General features: G+C 40.9%; 2 protein-coding genes across 4 annotated transcripts in view; one reads left to right on the top strand and one right to left on the bottom strand.

Moving 5' to 3' along the window:
- LOC104941484 (formin-like protein 16) overlaps positions 1 to 20,237 on the bottom strand; it is a 39,604-nt gene extending 19,367 nt beyond the window's left edge. For all 3 annotated transcript variants that reach the window (XM_010766588.1, XM_010766604.1, XM_010766595.1), the window contains exon 1: positions 19,939 to 20,237. The gene's annotated coding sequence lies outside the window, so the exon portion shown is untranslated. The remainder of the gene's footprint in view (positions 1 to 19,938) is intronic.
- The window catches only part of LOC104941600 (sodium/potassium transporting ATPase interacting 4), a 73,428-nt gene that overhangs the window by 4,866 nt on the left and 45,639 nt on the right, over positions 1 to 22,923 (top strand). Inside the window, exons 4-5 of the mRNA XM_010766730.1 lie at positions 5,724 to 5,849; positions 6,381 to 6,474. Of these exons, the coding sequence (XP_010765032.1) occupies positions 5,724 to 5,849; positions 6,381 to 6,474 (220 nt within the window). The remainder of the gene's footprint in view (positions 1 to 5,723; positions 5,850 to 6,380; positions 6,475 to 22,923) is intronic.

The raw sequence follows: 22,923 nt of genomic DNA, 5'->3' as shown, positions 1-22,923 counted from the left end.
CTTCTCACAGAGAGGACTTCTGTTCTGTTTCCATCAAAACCTTGAGCAGCAAATTAGCTTTCATTCATCTCCTTTGTATTAGTGTCAGAGATGGATATCTCAAAACCTCAGCATATAAAAGTGAAACTATCGGCATCATGGCTCTGCCAGCAAGTCACAAAATAATTTGGGATTTGGGTGATTTTGAGTTAGATATTATCGATTTGTGTAGTAAAGTCATTGACTGTATATGAGTAAAATACAGTAGCGGGATCAATTCATTAGAGATCCACCCAAAACCAGTTCCTCTGAACCATATTTATATTATTTCAGGAATGTACACATCTTTGGTAAAAATGTTAAGGATTACGTTTAGTAGTTTCTTATCTTCTAATCTTAGTTTGCTAACATCTTGTTTTCAGGTGTCACTAACAGAGGCTTTAATTCTGCACACATGTGCTGAGACAGTATTTTAGGTTGAGGTTTTCCCCAAAACTTGCCTAATGTATGTCCTGAGTTGAATGTGCAAATGTATGCCGATGATGCGGTCATCTTTGTACATGGGGAAAACACTGAAATGATCTCATATTGTCTCTCTAATTCTTTGGACACGGTTCAACACTGGCTGAACAACATTTGCTTACCGTTAAATGTAAAAAAAACAGTATGCATGATGTTCAGTAAACGACCAGTCAAAATCGAAGGATCCAATGTGTTTTTAAACGGAGCAGAAATAGAACTAGTCTCCCACTTCAAGTATCTTGGAGTCATACTGGACTCGAACTTGACTTTTAAGAAACATATCAAAAAGTATCCAATACCATTCAATTCAACTTGTAACATTTTAAACAAATTAGACCTTTCTTAACTGTCAATGCTGCAAAGTCATACCTCCACTTAATGATCCCACATTGAATACTATTTTACAAACTGGTCGTTTGCTTGTGCCACAAACCTGAAACCCATAGAACAGCTGTACAAGAGAGCTATCAAGGTGTTTGACAGAAAGCCTTATTCAAACCACCACTGTACCATCCTTGAAAAATATTATTTCTTAAGTTTTGACAATTTTAAGTCTTTTAATAGTATGTGTTTTTTTTAGAAATGTTTACATGGACTGGCCCCCCTCCCTTAGGGGAATTCATCCACAAAAAACACACTGGACGCTGCACTAGGTCAGAAACCAGAGGAGACTGTGAAGTCCACCGCAGACGGACCACTTTCGGTCATAATGTCCTCTCCATTAAAGGCAGCTCATTGTGGAATAGCCTCCCAACTGAGTTACGGGATTGTCCCACTTTGAACAGTTTTAAAGGTCAACTTAAAGAATGGTTGAGAAACAGACAGACGTGTAATCACCGCTAAATGCACTTTAATACAGGGGTATCTCCTTTAAGTAGCTCTTTTATCTTATCTTGCACTTTATATGTCGTAGTTGCAACATTGTACTGTCATGTGGTAAATACTCATGTATTTATTTTTGCTATGTTTATAAATGTCATGTTCTTAAATGTTGTATGTGAGGGACTACGGATGGAAATGAGTTAAAAGCAAAAATCCGGCATATTTACATTTTGAAGCATTAATTGTTAAAAATGTTCATCAATGTGCACTCTTCAAATAAACGATTGAATGAAATGAAATGAAAAAAACGTGTGCATTACACTAAACTATTTAAATGACCCTAATGAACTTGTGCCCCTCCTCACCTGTGAACAGCAAACTTCCAACTCAGCTTCACACTCCGCTGGTAACGTCCATGTTTCTCCCACCCAAAGCTGCCAGCACTTATCACATAAAGACTCTCCCCAAAAAAGCTTATTTTTCCTCCCCACATTGGATTAACAAAGCCGGCGTCCAAGCAATTTTCCTAATTGTAGCTAGAGATTCACAAGGCCGATATGTTCCTGTCATCTTCCTGAGCGCAGCTTTCAGTCTCTGTCATCACATTAGGACAAATCCAACTAAGTGATTATTATCAAGGGCAGCTATAGAGTGAACCCTCCAGATATGAAGATGTGTGCTTGTGTGTGAGGAAGTGTAAGGCACTACTCTTGCTTTATACATTAAATTAAATAAGCACAGGCCACTTCAGAGGCTTTACACTGGGGCTGCTCAATTAATCGTATTTTAATCGCAATTACGATTTTGGCTTGCAACGATTATGAAAACACCATAATCGAAATAAAACAATTATTTATTTTATTTGTATTTATTTTTTAATTACGGTATTATTATTATTTTTTAGTTGAATTATACTTAAAGTTCAGGGTAATCAACTGTTAAAAACATACTGTTCACGTTTTTTTTTTTCAATAAATTGATGTTTTCAAAGTAAATGGATAATCGTTTTTAATAATCGTGATATCAATTATTGACCCAAATAATCGAGATTATGATTTTTGCCATAATCGAGCAGCCCTACTTTACACAACCTAAAAATCATTTATTGGATAATACAAATTAGTTCCTTTTCATCACCTCTTCAGCACCATGCCAACTCGATATCAACCTGTAAAGCAACTTGTCCTCTAAATGCCCCGCCTCCAAATCAATCTATCCCGCTATCTGAAGATCAGGCATCCATGCACACATAATCTGAGATGGGCCGAAATAAATGGCGAGGGTAGAGAGAAAGAGGGGAGCACAGAGGACAGCATGTCTTTCTAAACATCGCTCGGGCAAGTTCATCAGAGGCACGGACTACAGCACATTACATCTGAGAGACGAGAATCACATCATGTCCATGGCAATCTTCGGCCCCGCGGGACACCACTGCACTGTGCATAACAACATGGAGTGATGGAGGAGACAGAGAAGAAAAAAGGGAGAGAGAGAGGGAGGCTGAGAGACAGTGGAAGGGAGGGTTGCAGCTTAACCCTCTGACATTTCTGCCATCAGGATCCTATCTCTAAGCTTCACACCCACTGAGGACGAAGACCTTATATCGCCACTTAGAAATTCTGTTCGCAATTTAGTGCCTATCCCAAAGTGACCTGCTACGAGCGGCCTGATAACAAATCCAGTGGATTTAACCTGCTGAGCTATTTGTCCTGGACTAACGCTCTAATCTTATAAGCAAGAACAAGTATCATTTGGAGTCTGGTCAAAGCTTCTGGCAACATCCTGTTCTTAATGAGTGAGAGTATTGAGAGACAACTGTAGGCTTATCTTAACACGTTGTAAGTACATAACAAGTTCATTTATAAATGGGTAAAGAGAGCGATAATCGGGATCCAGCCACTTAGTTGTTGCTATTTAAAATCTAAGCTAGACATAAAATAGATTTTCTATTGCTGTCCAAAACAAAAAATTATGAAGGTAACATTTATTCATCTCACTGTTGGACTCACTCGGTTCCCTCATTAACATGAATGTGGAAGTTTACTTTAAGTTGATCCCACACACAAGGTGCTGCTAGTGTAAATACTAACAAGAGCACCATGTGTACTGATCCTGTTGAAAACAGTCCAAAACAAATGTGCGATTTTTACCCAATTTGATTAACGTTTGCCAAAGACTACCGCTCTCAACTCTTTAAGCAAATGAATGGAGCTAAGAAATGTGACATTACATTTGTAACAATTTAAAGTACTTGCAGTTCAGAATCTTGCCCAAGAAAATTTCAATTAATTACATTTACTTTACATTACAATTTGGTGAGTTTTCCTTTGTACAGCATACTCAAAACATATTATGTAATTCCTAAATGAATAAATTATAGGCTGTTTATTATATATGATTGCACTTGGACCTGCTACGTGATTATTGTGCTATTGTTGTCGTGCCTGCCTCATTTATATCCTTTAACTCGAGGGGGAGGGGAAAGAAATCTTAAAATGTTAAATGCATAAACAATAGTAAAATCCACTCTCTACTATCCTCAGCAGAGGACAGTTGGCAGTTGCACTCTGGTTGCTGTCGGGTATAACGGAGTGTTTGTTTTATCGCTTCCACGCCCAATAGTGTGTCTATGATGTTCTCAAATGACAGCCCTGATATTGTTTTATTTTTAGAGTAACAGAGGATTTTGACATTTCACTCGTTTGCCTCATCCTGTGTCGCATGGCGAAATCTTTCCACCATAAAACAACAAAGAAAATCCCAAAGGTTGCTCAACACATTTCTTTGTTTCTCTGAGTTCTGGGTTTGATTTTGTGAGTGTGTGTGTGTGTGTGTGTGTGTGTGTGTGTGTGTGTGTGTGTGTGTGTGTGTGTGTGTGTGTGTGTGTGTGTGTGTGTGTGTGTTTCAACTGCTGAGTACAGGATGTGCAAAGCAAATAACATATAGTGCTAAATGCTAGTGTACATACCCTGAAGCCCACTGCTAAATGAAAGTATTTACCGTTGGTTTGTATGTAAATGTACCACCAAAGGGAGGTGTGTGTGAGAGTTTCCGTGTGTAGAGAGGCTGTGTGGGTCAAGCTAATAAAAATATAAGGAATAGAATGGATACATTTTGTTCCATCTGTGCTTCGCGAGTGCACAGAGGACAGTACCACTGAGAGACTTCATAAGCCGCAGATAGAGTTTAGTGCTGATCCTACACACTGAGGCAAGGCAAGACCCCATTTTCCTCTCACTTGACTCGACTTAATTAACCAGAATGAGTCAGAAGCAACATTCAGGATTTAAGATGTATTCTTATGGGATTGAGGATCTCTCTCTCTTTCCCTTTCTCTCTCTCTCTCTCTCTCTCTCTCTCTCTGGTTGACTTCAGTGCTAACTTCCTGCTCATTACTTTAATGATGGTGCTGCTGTGAGCTTATGCTCACGAGTGCAGTTTGCTTTTTAACACTGCAGTCTGGGAATAGGGAAAAATACATACACACCATCAAACTCATGCATACAGCAACATAATCAAATGAAATCACATATGCATTATGTATGTGTGTTGTGTCAAAAAAGACTAAATTCCAAGAATATTTCACAGCATGTATCGGTTTTGCAAGTTGCATGCATGGCCACAAGGCACATTTACTGACAATAAAATAGTTTATGAGAGAAGGAAGAGTAAATGGGAATCTGGGTAAAGAGCAACAAACGTAGTTTTTCTCCTCTGAAGTATCAGCCTAACTCCCTACATAACTGTAATACAGAGAAAGCGCCTGACAGACAGATACATCCAACCCCAGCTCTCTGCTTTTGCTTTAGATGCATTATTCATCTGTGTGCCAATTTGGAGGAACCCTCCCAATCCCCCTGCTAGCACCAAAAAGGGGAGAAGCGAGAGAGAGAGACACAGGCAACTAGAGAAAAAATAAGTCACAGCTAAAATGTCAGAAAAGAGAAAGAGAGGAGAAGAAGAGGAAAACACCAGAACAAAAGAATGAGTGAGATAGACGCAAGAAAAGTGGGAGCAGGAATGGCTCAATCTCTTAGGTGCAATGTAGTGAAACATTGAAACAGGATTTCAAATGATCCAGGGAGAACTCTCCCTATACAGCTCTGTCTATTTCATCTACGTAAAGCAGATTAATGGCCATTTCCACACTAAAGACTATGAACCCTGTCGAAAACACAGAGGGAGCAAAGATCACGGGCCTGGAGCGCCTTTCTTATAGCCTGACCTGAACCGCGCACTGTCACTAAATCATACGTTGCAGTATAAATGTCAGTGCCAGCACACCGTGAAACATTATGCGTACATTTGATAACTGCTCAATGGTACTTGGAACTTTCATTTTTCTTCATAGCCCCCTCTGTCATCATCTTGTACTGCCTTAACTGTCTTGATAATGTCAGGATCATTCCCTCCCAGTCGACCACGTCCATGCTGACAGCTGTTGAAGCTCCAACCCGCAACAGCCTGCCCCAGATTTTACCCCACACGTTCAGCCCCCCTCCCCCCCCTCCGCACACTCTTTCCAGGTTCGTTACCTATTATGGCAGAAGGCTGTCACACATACAAACCAGATCTTTTTTAACATCCCAGACTAACAGAAGATAAATAAGTCACTCATAGCGCTGCCTCTTCACCAAGATGGATGTGTGTGTGAACGGGTGTGGGGAGGGGGAGTGTGTGGGCTGGATCAGTAGGATTGCCGTTAATCTGCCACCGTCTCCCCATAACGGAGCTTTTAGACCCAACAGCTGGTTGCGTCTACCCCCAAAGCCAAATGCACAGAGAACTGACTACCACACTATATCAATTATAACACTCATACTTTAAAATAATCTGTGTCATATCCAACATGTGGGTTCATTATTTCATGCCGCCTTAGCGCTATGTGATCATTCCTACTGTAGTGTTATGAAATAGCATTAATGAACGGTGCTGCTGTGAAGGGCGTTGGCTGACGCTACTCTGCTGAAGGATCTGTCAAACTGTGGAGCTGCTCTGAGGATTCGACTGTCAGATTTGGCCTTATTTGTCAGTTTGCTGTGATTCTGCTCCCTCAGCTTTGTGGTGTCACCATTCGGATTGCTTCAGATGGCTCCTGGGAGTCGCTCACATGGAGAGTATATGCCAGGCCTCGTAGCTGATTTACATCAGGTCAGTCTTTACCGAGACAGACAGAATGCTAAAGCTCCACCAATAACTCTGGTTATGAGGATTTATGCAGCTATGATAATCTCCAGAGGTGCTGTCATCACAATCATACAAGGCTGTTAAAAATAGGTCTCACTCCTTGCATCGACAATTTAAAAAAAAAACTATTTAGCATTGAGGATACACTACAGATTTGCAGATTATGTGCTCTAAAGGATACTTGGTTTCTTTTACATCTCAAGGTAATGTACCATAACATAAAGCTGCACTGCTTCCCTGTACATCTGCACAATCTAATTATATGTAAATGGAGATGGACAAAATATTAGCGCCCTTCAGCAATGCATTACAGCATCCCTGCTAACTATTATCTCAAAAATGATAACAGCATTGACTCAACATTTCTCCAACACTGTCAATAAGTTCATAAGCACTAAGGTAGAACATTTGCCTACTGCATTGTATTGGAATAGATAGTACTGCTGTCTCTAATAAACTAACTCAATATATTGTTTATAAGACACATTTGAAATGCTTTGGGCTGTGTGCACATTATTTTGTGACACGGCCCACATGCTCCCACAAATCATTTATGTCAGCCAGCAGAGAGCACAATCACATATCAACTCACTGAAATAAAGATGTGAAAGTGGGGACTCAGTTTGTGTACTTATTATTATTTCACAAACAGTTAGATTTCTCAGTTTCTAAGTGTGTTTTGGCATCAACTTAATTTGTGGCTTCGATACAACATCTGATTACTTCAGGATTACACCCCGTGTTAAAACAGAAACACAAAAGCCAAGTGTGAGTGCAAACAGAAACACATACACGTGTAGACCCGCATGGCAGAGGCAGGTCCCAGGTCTCGGGTGGCAAGTGATGTTTTCACACTTGTGTGGGGAGATTGCTATTTCTGCACGGAGCCAGATAACTCAATTATTAATCGCAGATGCTGGTGCACTCACTTTACCTCAATAAGGAAGGGGGCGGCTCGTCTTGCTCGTTGTGTGTGTGCCACGCCTGTATGTCTGTGAGCGTCTGAGTGTGTGCGTGTGCACGAGGACCTCCAGCAGAAGATGAACTGCTGACATGCCACACCACAAAGTATGAGAGAGAAAGAGGCAAGAGGAGAAAAGGTAAAAGGAGCTGTCATAAACATGGCAATCAAAGAGATATGATGCGGGAGGTGAGGATCAAAGAGCAGAGGGAGAAGAGGGAAGGAATTAGTTCCCTTATCTTCTCTCTAAGCCAACTGTGCACCTTCAAATCCTCTCCGGCTCAACAAACAGTTACAAAGAAAAATACTTTTTGAATTACCAGCAAAACTGAAACTCAGCTACTGTGGCATTCAACCCATCTGCAAAAAGAGGTTATTTTTAAAGCTTCCTGTGCAGCTTGCTCCTGAGGTCTGAAACTAAAGCAGAACATTTCAAGTCTGTTATTGCACTTGTTGTTATTCTCACACATATATCACACACATTTCTTCATCCCCTTTTGCCAAGCATTGTTCCAACAGTAAGTACAGAAGGAGAAGACGTACAGGAGAGGAGATAAATAGATAATATGCAAATTATGTGGTGACCTCGGTCGATTCAAACCCACGTAACGTATGGGTTGATGCCTACTTAGACCTTTACACAGTGTATAGAGTAAAGGCTGTGGCTCAGTGTGTACGGTTGTAAGTCTACCGACAGCTGCTTAGTGCTGCCCCTAGAGCACATGTATCACCCCTGACACCATATGGAGTCCTGGGAGGTCCTGAACAAACACACTGCACACATAGCCTATAGACATAGCCCACATATGCCCAAATAGTACATGTAAACAAAGACAAATCGTCATACACAAACTATTTAGACAGGAAACATGTAATCCAAGTAACATGCACATTTTTTCAAAATTCTGCACTTTTTGCACATTTGTTGCATTTCCTGGCATCAATCGTTGACTTACAACAAGTGAGAATGTGCACATATAGGACAGATTCATAACTCTGTGTCAGCGGCAGCCTATCTCAGCCTGTGCTGCTGCCCTTATTTCCCTGAGGACGACTCCGGAGAGCCAATTGGAGCAGTTACACATGTCGACACTTTCATGCAACCATTTACCACAGCACACTCGCCCAGTGGCTCTTTTCATCAGCTTTACAGTCTGTAACTCTCACACCGACACACACTGTAGTCTGTATGTGCATGTTGTAAATTTGCTGCAACACGGAAAGACAAAGTTCGCTGTCTCATTTTGACAGATCACACAAACACACACACATGTATTCACGCTTTAATCTTGAGGGCGGGCAGAATCTATGAGCGATTTATTTTAGACCATTCCCCAGGGGTTTTACAGGACAGAGCCAGTACTCAATCGGATCACAGCATTTGCTTTCTATGTCAGCAATTTATGAATCCTTCCGTTAGCCTGAGTGTGTCTGGTGTGTACATGTGTGTGTTTGCAAGCAAGCTGATGAGGAATAGAGAGAGAGGTGGGAAGCGGAGATGTGGGGAGAGGGAGAGACAGAAAGAGCGAACTGGCACTGTGATGAGTGAATACTGTAAGTTACCATACTGTCTATAACACACGCCCCCATGGTTTTGGGTGAGTCACTCTGTGCTTGCAAGCTTGCATCCCATCTTACAAGCCCTCATATGCGACACAGTTCCTGTAAATGTGCGTTTGGGTGTGTAACATTTAAGCGAACCCTGAAAAAACATGAACTCCCGGTCGCTCTGTAAAAGCTAAACTGAGGCACAACAAAGCCAAAGCGCGCCACACCCCTCAACCGTCACGCTACCATCTCCCATTCACCACCCAGTGCTAATACCATCCGGATGACTGTGTCTAATTTTCACTGGATATACCATTTCCATTTGAAAGGTGGTTAGCACCCATTGAACAGTGTTATCGTGGCTGTGCAGACAGAGAGAGGCTGCCCTGCTCCTCCCAGCCTCAGACAGAGAAGCCATCGATTTGATTCAGTCTTAAAAGCTGGGTTCGGCATCAACAATGGCGGCTTATGGAAAACCCATTATCCCAGGTGTATTCTGAAATGTTAAACTACATGCATGTTTGCCGTCTTTATCACTCTCTTTTTCTCTGACTGTCATACACAGCACCACAGATGGAGAGGAGACAGGAGGGAGAACTCTGTGAGTTGCTTCTCAATGGAGTATGCAGGCTCTTCTCTAAGTGAGTCATGCTGCCTTTCTTTACACTTCTTGTCCAAGGCCACCTACCTTACACCTCCACTCCAACACAGCTACTGGTGAGTTACTACGCCTGCTCATCTATAACACTACCGTACTCACAACCTCTGACACAGTAGAAATGTCAGATGACATGCTGCTGCACTGAAAATGATATGTGATGTTTAACAATAAGATACATAACTTAGTAAGAGTAGGTTTGTCATTATTTTATGTTATATGGCTGGTAAGCCACATGTTTAACGTGTGGCTTATTTTCATTGGTTGACTGACTGTCCATGTCATGCTATTCAGTCTCATTAGCTTCCTAAATAGCAAAGCGTGAGTGGTGGAAAACTCCAATGTTTTAAATAATGGTTAGTTCCACTTAACGGCAGGATCAACATTATCTTCGGCGCCACTCATAAAAACAAGAAGCCATTGTGTAAACACCTAGCTAAATAAATGATGGTGCTAATATAAACATCTCACTGTTAAAAAAAAGATTTAATATTAAACTATAAGTCCATGTATGTATTTATCATACATGCACAAACGCCTTTATACTTGGATTAAGGTTGTGTACCTATTTGTCTTTATTTTTATTTTATTACTAATGTGTGCTTTAATTTTGTATTATTTCATGTCTTTTTCTGACCTGCTATTCAACTTTTGCTGTAACACTGCACATTTCCACACCGTGGGACTAATAAAGGATTTCTGATTTCTGATAAAGGCTGCATCTACCAATTATTTTAATTGTTGATTAATCCAGATTATTTTCTTGATAAACTATATCACATATTTCCCACAAGCCCTGGTTTTCTAAAAGTCCAAAGTCTTAGGAGTTAGGATATATACTTCATTTATAATTTATTCTTCAAGAACCAGTAAATGTTTATTAAAATAGTTGCCGATTGCGGAGTTACAAAAATATATCAGGCAAACTTGAAATACATTACTATTAGCTACTACCGTTGTTACACCTAAAAGCTAACTTAATGTTTTTTCAACACTGTTCTAAATGTCATAAATACATAAAAGGGACAGAAATCACATTTTTACAGTGTGGAAGAAGCTAATCCTATCAGTAGTGATTTCACTCTGTGTTTGACTAGCTGGCCTTGCATGTTTGATGCCAGCGAGATGTGTGTGTGGCAGTGTGAACGGGGTTAATATAGTGCAGAGTTCTGCTAATTAGTTACTGCATGGTTTAGATAATTGGGTTAGTAAAGACTCCATGACAGTGACCACGCTGACAGACCCAGCTTGATATTGATCTGATGGCTGAGTGAAGGGGACCAACTCAGCAGGTGCTTTCATTAAACAAGTCCAACACATGCAAACACAATGAGTAGCACATCCACACACACACACACACACACACACACACACACACACACACACACACACACACACACACACACACACACACACACACACACACACACACACACACACACACAAACGTGTCAGATTACATTGGAACGTATTGCTTCTGCTCAGTGCTGACAGAGGGAGAGTGGAGGTGTACCGATCCCGTCAAATACAGTTTAAAAGCGCTGAAAAGGATGACGTGCGTTTACGAAATTGGTAACAAATGGCTAAATAAATATGGATTTGTGTCTGTGTTTGCATGAAAGAGAAGGAAAGTGTGTGAGACAGAAAAAGAAAGAGACCACTTGGGACCGCAGCTCTCTTTCATGTGGAGGTGAATACATAAATAATAAAATTAAATCATCAAAAACATCCCAAAATAGTTCCAGCCCTTCTCGCAGCAATATACACACAAAGCATCGTACGTTCCACATTCTTCAAAGTTATAGAAGATGCTAACACTCTTCAAATTTAATTAACTCATATATTGAAATTTCACGACAGAAATATACAGTAGCTTTGTGAGGCAACTATTCAAAAGACATAGGTATAGAAATAGAAACCAAATGTCATTGTGCAATAAAAAGTTTAAAAAATGATATGGTTGGGGAAAGGCAAGCCGCAGCTTCCGTTGCTACCCATTATCTGATGGTAGTTACGTGCAATCTGCAAGGTGCAGGGGGAGCGAAGAACTAAATAAAGATGTTTTCAAGGTTTTGAAGCACTGAGAAATCTCAACCCCAGTTGTGTCACTTCACTTCCTCGCTTAACGCAATCTGCTGCCTCTTAAAATAGCTCAGAGTTTCTCTGAAGCCAAGCTCTTGAGTTAACACCAAGATAGACAGATAGTACATGCTGCAAAAGAAACACAATGTCAATGCGAAAAGCCACAACATCCACGCTGCACCAAAACACAATGCAACATCTGGGGATTAAATATGTGATGCAGCTGTGTGCCTTGTGTTAAAGGTGCAAGTATGGTTTTGGCTGCTTTGGTTTTTGTTATGAGCCACCTGTGATAATTGGCACAACCTTTTTCATGGCAACAAATGCTTGTGACCTTTACTTCACTTTTGAAAACTTGAAGACATTTCTGATCTCAGAGAGAAAATGTCAAACCAACGTCTGCTTGCGCAAAGAAATATCACGTTCATAAATGTGCCAGCAAAGTCTATACAGATTAGCTGCTGTTGCTTATGTTTTGATTTTGCTGTGTACTATTTCTTAAAGCTGAAAGGCAGCCTCTGGAGTGGAGTTCAGCTGATGTGATCTCTCTTTCCACAAGCCATTCTTATTAAGCAGCACCACTAAAAGCCTGAGGATTCTCTTACTAAACCAATCAATATAGGATCTGCTATGCCACAGTCCCCAGAGCCCTCGACTCCACCCTTCATTCTTCCTCCGGCTTTCCCTGTCCCTACTGACTCACTCATTCATACTCACCATGAAGAGGATGCTGCTGTGTATGTATGTGTGCATTAGTGTGATCCTGCACACAGAAAACCGTTCCGATACCAAATGTAGCAGCTAACTCAAACTTCAGGAGGTGAAACAGGTGAAAACGGTCTTTTGAGGCTGAGTTGAGGGCAAACTGCCGGGTAATGAATAAATAACAAACCAGTCAGCACCAACGCCCCGCTGTCCTCCCCATCTTTGAGTGCAGAGGCTGATCTCCCATCACTAACACCTGTGTGACTGTCAGAGGAATCAATAAACTGCTACTGTTGCAAAGGTGAACGCGCCTACCACTGTTCACAGTGCTTACACTGGTTGCCTGTGTCTCATAGAAAGAAACATTCAAGGAATAGTAGCACACACATTCATGGTGATACTATAACCGTGTTGCTATTCAGAGCAAAACATACAAATATTTGCATACTGTAAATATGCAAATGTAGACAGATGGATGAAAAAGGTGTAGAAACATAAATACATGCACACAGCCAAATGCACTCGTGTGACAGATTGATCACAACAAGTAATTTTTTCATACTGAAATCTAACCGCTGCACATCACTCGGTTATCTCCATGTCTGATGCAAGAGGCCCTTTACGAACTCAGTTGTGTTTGCTAGTTGATGCTAGGGCTTGTAGCTGCATTATGAGTACTACACACTGCCACTCTGTGTCTAGACAAAATCAGATATTAAATTGGCTCAGTAGAAATAAGCAAAGTCTGACGAAACACACCTGTGGCCAGCAAGTCGCTGCACTCACAGTATGAAAGCGGTTATGTAACTCTTCCCTTACTGAGAGCAAGAGCAGGCAATATTTTTATGTAAAAGTATGCCGAACTAAGAGCATAAAACACAAAGCAGAAGCGCATCCCGTCCCCGCTAATGGGACACAGATGATTCGCTCTGTTTGCGCAGATTAGAATTGTTGTTGGTATAAACACTTCTCCACCCACAAGTAGAGACAAACTTTAAGAATGAAAAACTAAACAGTCTTCTCTTATTTAAAGGTCCCATGTCATGCTTTTCCGGTTATTACCCGTCCCCTTGTTTGTTATGAAGGTTTTTATGCATGTAAACGGTCTGCAGAGTCAAAACCCTAAAAGTACACCCTGTAGCGAGTAAAACTCTAACACAGAAAATACCTCCCCAAAACGCCTCGTTGGAGATACGTCACTGTCCATTGATTCTTCCGGGTACCGCATGATGTCATGCGTTACCCGGAACGAAATGGACCAATCCATGGAGCCGTTACGTTATGTCCGCGGAGCCGTTACGTTACGCCCCCGCTGATTGGTCCAAATTGACCAATCCACGGACTTCCTCACACACTCAGTGCAAGCAGCTCTGCTGATCTCTCCTCCCTGGCTGCAGGCTGATAACAGACAGTTGGGATCGCGGCAAAATTCTCTCTGCAGACCCATTCTCAAAGCGTTTATCAAACTTTTTCTTACTCGATATCAAACCACACTTATTGTTTTTACTTCGGATGTGACTTTGTGTGTGCTCAGGGTGAGTTTGGCTGTGTTTCGCTGTGTATCGCTAAACAAGGAAACAACACCTCCACGGAGCTCAGCGCGATTCATAACGTCACAGGGAGGGTGGGGGCTGGAGCTACTGGAGCTACAACGAGCCGTTAAAGGCAGAGAGTGAAATTCAGTGAATACACGTAGTTTACAGAGATGNGCTGTGTATCGCTAAACAAGGAAACAACACCTCCACGGAGCTCAGCGCGATTCACAACGTCCCGACCAATCAGAGCACACTGTGCTCACGAGGGAGGGTGGGGGCTGGAGCTACTGGAGCTACAACGAGCCATTAAAGGCAGAGAGTGAAATTCAGTGAATACACGTAGTTTACAGAGATGCTGTATGAGAAACCAAAGTGATTTTGGAAAATTGCACAATATAAATCTATTCTAGTAGACCTCAACAATGGAATTATGATCAGTGGAAATGGCCATGACATGGGACCTTTAAGCATATATTCAGAGTGTACTGCTGTAATGTGGCTTTTGGGCTTTTACAGCGAGTGAAACAGTCCAACAGCCATCAGCAGTGTGCCATAAAAAGGTCAGTTAAAATGTCAATAAAAACATTGATTACGTGGAATAAAAACGGTGTGGGGAACTTGTGCTGGTCAGTTTATGCATGTTTTCATGTTTCCCTCACTGAATATTTTTAGTTGTACTGCACTTTATTTTAAACTAGAGTAGCATACTGTTCTGGCATTTTCAGAATCCTCTAAACCTCCAACCATCTGGGTGAAAAAATATTCCGTCTGTCACTTGATAAAAAATACATTTGAACCCATTTCCCAACTTGACTGTACACTTCCTAATGTAGGTAGCCTATAAAAAAACAAATTGCTTTTCTTTACAAAAAACGCAAGCACAATCTCTTGTTTGATGTGAAAATATAAAATACTGAAAATAAACGTCAATATACATCCATGATAAATGCAATTATGTTTACTTTGTATGAATTGAACGAGAGTAGTGGAAATACATGGGAGGCTCAAACTGGGGCTAAAGTGGCAACTACATGGCCTTAGATGTCTAAAGATAAAGGGCATAGGTGACAGTGACAGGGATAAATGATAAAGCCACACATGAATATATTAAGGAAGGGATTTTGTATACAGCATCATAAGAAGGCCAATAAATCAAAGAGCACGGTTAAGACTACACATGTGCTGAGGCTGAAAAATGTGCTCCCTTAATGGAGCACATTTAACCTGATGCTGAGACCTTGAGAAGGTTTTCAAACTCTGTAAAAGTTTAAAGAAATGCTAGGACTATGGTTTTAACCTTGGAAACAAATGTGCTTACAGACACACAGTGTAGCATTTTGGTAAATCTCTCACTAATAAAGCACCAAAACACACCTCAGGAGAAAAGCATGTTTCTGAGTACGGGTGGTTGGCTATAAGGGAAACTAGGATGGATTATCTACATGTAATAATGCAGCTACACTCTTCTAAACAAGCTTATTATTTCCTGTTCTTGTATAATGACTGTATCACATTAGACTTAATGGGGGCTTAACAGAATATCTATGTAAATCAGTGTTTTTTTCTTTGCTGTTTGTTTATAGTGTTGTATACAGTCATGTTCAGGGACATTATGCTGTAATGCTGCTGAGGCATGAATCAATACTTATGAATTACAGTGCTCCCACTCTAATGGCAAGCTACTGCAATGCTGAACGCAGCCTGAGATGTATTTAGTGCACACTGAAATGACAGATGCTAAACTGCCTGTGCACTCAGCAATTATTGAGGGGCATTCTGTATAATTACATGTTAAATGTACAGATTGAACAAGCAGGACACAGGAACAGGTGTCAGCCTTGAGATCAAATGTACCGTAGTGTGAAAAAGATGAAGGTCAATGTCCTTTTTCTTTCTCTAGGAGGAGAGTTATTGAGACTGTCAATAATGTGCTGCGCCATCATCATCTGTCTTAATCTTTGGTTGCTATGCTGATCTCCTTTTGTTTATATGTGGTATTATATGTGCTCAATGTCAATGTTCAATAGGACAATAGTGGAGTAAAAAAACGATTCAAAAACGGTTTCATTCATTCATCTCACTTTTATCTGCCTGTCATGCCTTTGCTTTCTCCCTTCACTGCCCATTTCCTTGTTTCCTCCCTTGGTCTTTGCAATGCCTCTTATTGCCCTATACACGGCATTAATAATTGAGAGCATTTTATGCAGACAGTGAGTTTTGGTGCCCTGAGCCCATTGGTCACGGATCCATGGCACTAATGCTGGGTGGCAGGCCAGTTTCAGGCCCCGCACTCCAAGTCCGGGCTAGGGCACATCTGTCTGGCTGACTGGCCAATCTACGCCCCCCCCCACCCGATCCCTGAGCTATTACGCACTCAGCTGACATGTACGCAGACATGTGCGCATACACACTTCAAAGATTCACGGACCATTTACTCTGTGATCTGTAGAGCTCCAATCACACTCTAGCACCTTTTAGAAACAATCGAAGGCTTTGGACAATGACTGACATTTTCAAAACCCTAAATAACTGTGAACCTTATAAACACTGTAATTCTCACTAACAGACACACCATCATACACTCTCTCTGTTGAATCGGTATTTATCTTTATAGGACTATGATTACCTACTCTATGAAAAAGAGGGAATGGCTGTGGTGGAAAATATTATTTAGTGTTCATTGAAAAGGAAGGTAGTTTTATTGGACAGGAAGGCAGTTTAAATTGACCGGTTTTGGTTGGTTTAATGCCTATTGAAAAAGCCTGTAACTACTATGTGGCATTTATAGCGATGTTAAAGCTTTAAGGAGAATTTAAATCAAGCAGCAGAGCATTTGAGGACAACTTTAAACTCAGTAAGTTTGGAAGAACAATAGCAAGGTCATTGGCACTGTGATTTGTGTCATTGTTTGGATCACAAATGTATTGCTTAGACTCTAGAACGGTAAGCAAACAAGGAAATACAAGTGAAATACAATTTACATTTTGATGAAATGCTCGCAGCTATACACACATGCAGTAATTTTCTATATGATACAGTTAACTATCATTATATTTGTAACAATATTTTCAATCGCACAAGATATATCATAATATTTCACTAGCATTTTCTCATATTTTTTAACTGCCCAATAATAGCAGGTGTATTGTCTGTTCATTGGTAAGCTAGCAGTGTATGCCACAACTATGTGCATAGAGTAAGCCTATGTTACGTTTGATGCACAGCTCAAAATCTGACTGACATCAAAACATAAATAAACGTGTTCTTTATATTATTTTCCATTTAACTATTATGTGTAGCTGTGTTTAGGACATGTTGACTGCATGTATGAGTGTAGATACCTTAATGATTGATCTACACTCAGTGGACACTTTATTAAGTACACCTTCACAATCCATGGTCTTCACTACAACAGCTCTGTCATAAATGTACCTGTGTGAAAGCGTTCATTTTTTGTTGGTGGAAATGTATTGATTATATTATATATTAATTAGTGATGTCATGGTAAAATAATGTGCTGCACTGAATTTTATTATATTGAGAATTTTTTACAGTTTTTTTGTCATGTGGCAGAACATCAGAAAGATCTCCCAATATAATGCAGTCTAGTAAAAAAAAAACAGTAACTGGTAATCCAATGGGAGGCTGTGGCTCAGTGGTATAGTGCGCTGAACTTTGAATCAGGGGATAGCAAGTTCGAGTCCCACTGCAGTCAGCATGTCGTTGTGTCCCTGGGCAAGACACTTCACCCCAAATTGCTCCTGTGGGGATTGTCCACAGTACTGAATGTATGAAAGTCAATTTGGATAAAAGCATCTAACAAGTGACATGTAATGTAATCCTATAATCTTATTAAACACCTCAGTGATAATGTAAGAAAAACTGAAACTTACAAGCAACAAAATGCAAACTTTATTTAAGAACAATTGTATTTGACTGCATTAGATTGTATAAGTGTATCTGATAGAGATGCTTAAACTAAGCGTGGCTATTATTCTGGATGTAAGGAAGATATGGACATGGAAAATTATACTGATGATCTGTGTGAGAGCAGGTATAATGTATAAGCTTAACAGCCAGTACTAAATATCACTCTTAAGGTCTGCATGTGAGTTTATAAAAGAGACAACATTTGCACGGGTATGTATGCCTGAGTAGGAGAAGAAGAGAGGGAGGTAGACAGTGCACAGAAGCCGCGGTGCAGGTGTGCAAGTGAACTCAAGAGAGTGTTTTCAATGAGATGAAGGTGGGAAGGGAGGATGGGATGGAAGGTGGAAGTGAAGGGAGGGATCGAGCGATAGAGGGAGGGAGGGAGGGAGGGAGGGAGGAGGAAGGAGCGCTCCAGTCCTGTCGCCTTGGGTGCATCAGCAGCAGGAATTGTTCTGTGCCCTGTGGGGGCCATCTGACTGTTCTGTCACCCTCCACAGAAGGCTGACTCTGCCTTAAAGTGCTCGGCCCTGCGCCTGCAGTTCGACATGCTTGATATTTAATACATACAAAGGGAGAATATTGAGAACGCCTTGGGAGAAATGCAGTACATAGGCTGTAAGGGAGATGTTTTTTCAGTTTGTAGAACAACCAAGAATAGAGGAGCTCCTGTGCAAAGTGTGCGTGGGCAGGCTGTGAACATAATTGCCCAAAGCTGGAGCTCAATCGCAAATTTGAAATATACGAGATCCAAGAGTTAAGCACCTCTCAACAACATGCACTTGCAGTAAGTGGGGGACAGTTTCATACTGGTTATTGTGTAATGCAGTGGCTTATCTATGCCTGGAAACATACGTCACATACATTTGTGATGTTTCAGTCAAACAGTGAGGCTAACCTGAGCTGCAATGCTTCTCCCATTGTGCCCCTGCCCCTGCAATCAGTGCTAGTGTGGTGTAATTCAGGGCATCACTCCTCAATAAGGCAGGAGAATGGGCCTCAGGGGTGACCCTCCTGCTTAAGTCAACACAATGAGTGTAATGAGGTGAAATACACACACATACAGGCACACACACCCACTCACACACACTGTGGAGATGGGAACCCTTGCTGCATAGTAAGAGGATTTCATTCATCTACATGCACTGAGCTTGCTTGAGAAGTTCTCCTCACACCCACACATTGAGCAGCACCGCAGGGTTCACTCCGATCTTATTACAGGTGAGACGTAGATGTATTGCAGACTATTTTAGATATACCATAGTTGTTCTATATAGTTCTAGAAGCACTCATTTCAAGACAGAAAGCTATATTGTTGTATCTTAACAGACAGAACTTGCATGTTTTGCAAAAAATCCTCCTCAATGTCACCTAGCGGAAGATTAAACATCAAATTGACATGAAGCCCCTGTTTCTGTTTGACATGCCCGTGTTTGCTCTCTTGCACCTTACAGTCTCTGAGTTTATCATTTTCTGAGTCCATAATTAATCAGCCCTGCTATGTAAGTAGGACTGGTGCCTTTCTCTTATCATCACATACAGCAGCAACCCACGCCCTCCGGGCCATCAGCGGATTAATGATGAGTGCCTGTGATAGGAGAGCCCCTCACAAAGGCTTTATTAATTAGCCTTGCAACGACACAGTGGCCGCAGTGTGCAACACATGCTCACTCTAATCAAAACTTTAAAGGGAACATGATCGACCTCCCAATCACCCACTGTAAGGCACTGCATGATATTAAACCTTGATGCGTGCATGCATTAAGTTGTGGGTGTGTGCAATGGGAAAGTGCACCGTTTCCAAATTAGCATGGTAACTTTCACACATCGGTGACCCACCCGTTATGCTGCACTTTACTAAGAAGCCTATGAATGATTGATCAGACAGGTGGGACTGAGCAGGAAATATTTCAGAGGCGATAAAGAGGGACGGGCGCGCTGAACGGTACAAAACTGCCATATGTCACCAAAGTAAAACCGAAATGAAAGAGGTGGAGATGCATTGTACTCACTCGCCCCCCGGTGCGTTAGACGAGCATCCCGGTCTCTCGAGGCCAGCTCTTCAGATGAGTTCTCCTGGGACAGCACGCCTGGATCCTCACTATCATTCTTTGCGAAGCGCCAGCCTCCTCACAGCCTCCCCTGACTCTTCTTCTTTAGCATCACATGCAAAAACAGCTGCATGTCAAGTGAAATTCGCCTTCAGATTGTTGTTTCAGGGTAACAGTCGCCCGTCTCTCAGTATGTAGAGCAGAAGTGACAGCAGCGGATTCCTATTTGAGGGGATGCTGACGCGCAACCGGAGGGGCTCGCCTCCTGCCTTTCTCATCTGGCTCCATCAGCTCTCGGTAAAGCAGCACCATGTGACTGAAACAACTGTCAACACAAAAAGAATGAAAACATCGATTTCCAGTATGCCTTTCAGAATAAAACACTAATAAACAAATAAAATAATCCTAATGAAGATTGGATCAAATAAAACGATTAAAACTGAATATCAGCCCGCTGGAAATGTTATCAATAAACCATAATAGCATTTGAGAAAAACGGCAAAAAAAAATTGAATTAAAAAAAGTTATTAAAAGTGTTCTTGATTTTCTACTTATGTTAACGTTTGGCCAATTATAATTGGATTAATAAACCTATATTTTTAAACACGTGCAGATCAAATTAAAAATATTTGAATACAGTGTTATTTGTATTGTGTTAATTCATTGCTATGTGTAGGGTTTTGTTCTATAAATTCTAGTGACAATAAAAATCACTTTGGCTACCTTCAGCAAGGTATAGCCTATATATTGTAAAAATTAAAAAAAATAATAAATAAAAGTGAGTGTTGATTTAATTCATAATATTTATATGTAGCCAATTAAATCATGTCAAGTTATTTATAGAACTTCATGCAATTTAAATATGTTTCACTTAGCTTAGCTCTTGTCAGTGTTCTCAGGAACACAAGTAGGCCTGTGTTACAATGTTACAACCATCACAACCTTACAACAGCGAAGACATGCAACCCTCAAGAACCAGACATAATGTTATATTGGCTTCGTAGACGAAAATGGGATTTCAGGTGAAAACTCGACTTACAGCGTCTTTGAGCACCTGTAAAAGCGCTAACAAATTAAATCTATTATTATTATTATTACATTCAACATTTCTCTAGAAAAAAGACTTCACAGGTATGCTTCATTGTTAACAAGCAATGTGTTCAATTTTGCATCAATTGTAACATGTTGTTAGCCACCTTAGCTCAGGCCACATTTATTTTATTGAATATTTGCACCCGCCAGTGGTTTAGGTGGAGCTTTTCTGGAATTGCATGGTATTATGTATAATAAAACAGCTTTATTGTCCGATGAATAGTTTGACACATCAGCATCACCTCAGCTATTTGGCCCATTTTAAACAACAAAGAGTGCATCAGTTGAAGGCCTACACATAATTAAGCTCTACTTCTCCAAATCTTAAATCGGTTTTGAATGTGGGGTTATAATTTCCTCACCTTGTATAAAGCAATACACATTATTATCCTCCCCCAGAGAGCTTCTGATTTCCTTGTTATTTTTCGTATTCAAAGTGTGCATCTATTCTAGGACATAGACTGTATACATTCTAGTGTTTAGGTTAGGCCATTATATTGTATACAGTAATGGGGGGAATACATCCAACTAACTATATGCTTTTACTTTGAAGGAAATACCTTATATGCTGTGTTTTCCAAGTTTGTGTCTGGCTTGACGTAGCTGTAAAGGCACCCATTCAATAAAACTGACCTCATAGACGAGTGCCTCCAAGTGGCCAGCGTTAGAATAACATGAAATGTTCAAAAGCGATTCTAGGGACCAGTATTTTCACCAAAGCATAATCCCATTATTAATTATTGACATGCTCCTCATAATAGCCTCTGTATTTATTCTTCATCAAGTCTAGGATTTTTCTTCATGGCAGAATAGTGAAGAAAAATCAGACGAGACTCTGCCTCCAAGGGCACATGCATAATCTTAAACTTTTATGAGTATGGGCCTAAATAAAGAAACATTCATATGCTTGTGGGACAGCTGGTGGTAGCTGTAAGTTTCAGCTACAGTATGTAGGGATAGTTTGTGTTGATAAATGTATTTTAGAGCTGAAGGGAGCAGCTCATTCAGCTGATTTAAGGTTATGATGTATTATTTGCCACAGTAGGTGTTAGGTGCACCAATGACAAATATTTGATGTTTTCCTTGTTGCACAGCAGCTCAGGTGACACACAGTATTTCAGCATGAGTAATGACATCTTTTGTATGCCTGTGGTGTAAGCAAACCACTGTTTCACCGCAATTATTTGGGAGAGTCATTCAGAATGCTGCGAGTGTAAGAAAATATACAATCTAGTTTGCTGTCATGTCTTCGTCAGCCTCACAAAATGAGGAATTGGCTGTAAGATAATAGTGAAACAGACAGTGTTTGCATGAAGAATTTTCGCTGGGCTGTTTGAGCGCCAAAAAGTATGACAAGAGAAACAGATAAAGAAAAAGACTAACAGAGGGAAAGGCAGAGAGAGTGGGAACTAGAAGCGACAGCCTAAGACGCTTTCAGAGAGAAATAAAGGCTTGTCCTTTTGAGGTCTTTGCTCTATTGTTGTCCACCTACTAGCCAGACTCTTGGGTCTCCACCACAATGCAGGTCCCCTCAGAGCAGCTCACCACTGGCTGTCCTGTCACTTCACATTAGTGTCTTTGTGGAGAACAGTAGCCCCTGAGGGCCTGGACACACTTGTCATGAAAGAAGTGTTCTAGACACACACACACACACACACACACACACACACACACACACACACACACACACACACACACACACACACACACACACACACACACACACACGTACACGCACACTCGCAGTCACTCGATAAGGAGGTGTTGAGCAAAAACTGGAACACAAGGAGAACTTCCATCAAGGCTCCTAATAGAAGTATAACAGTGAACTTATTTCAGCCTTGGCTTTTCTCT

Source organism: Notothenia coriiceps, unplaced genomic scaffold (genome assembly GCF_000735185.1).
Source record: "Notothenia coriiceps isolate Sejong01 unplaced genomic scaffold, NC01 NC01_scaffold00000312, whole genome shotgun sequence".
In the NCBI taxonomy this organism is placed as follows: domain Eukaryota; kingdom Metazoa; phylum Chordata; class Actinopteri; order Perciformes; family Nototheniidae; genus Notothenia; species Notothenia coriiceps.
The sequence above is the reverse complement of the archived record's forward strand: the minus strand, read 5'-3'. Positions and strand labels throughout refer to the sequence as shown.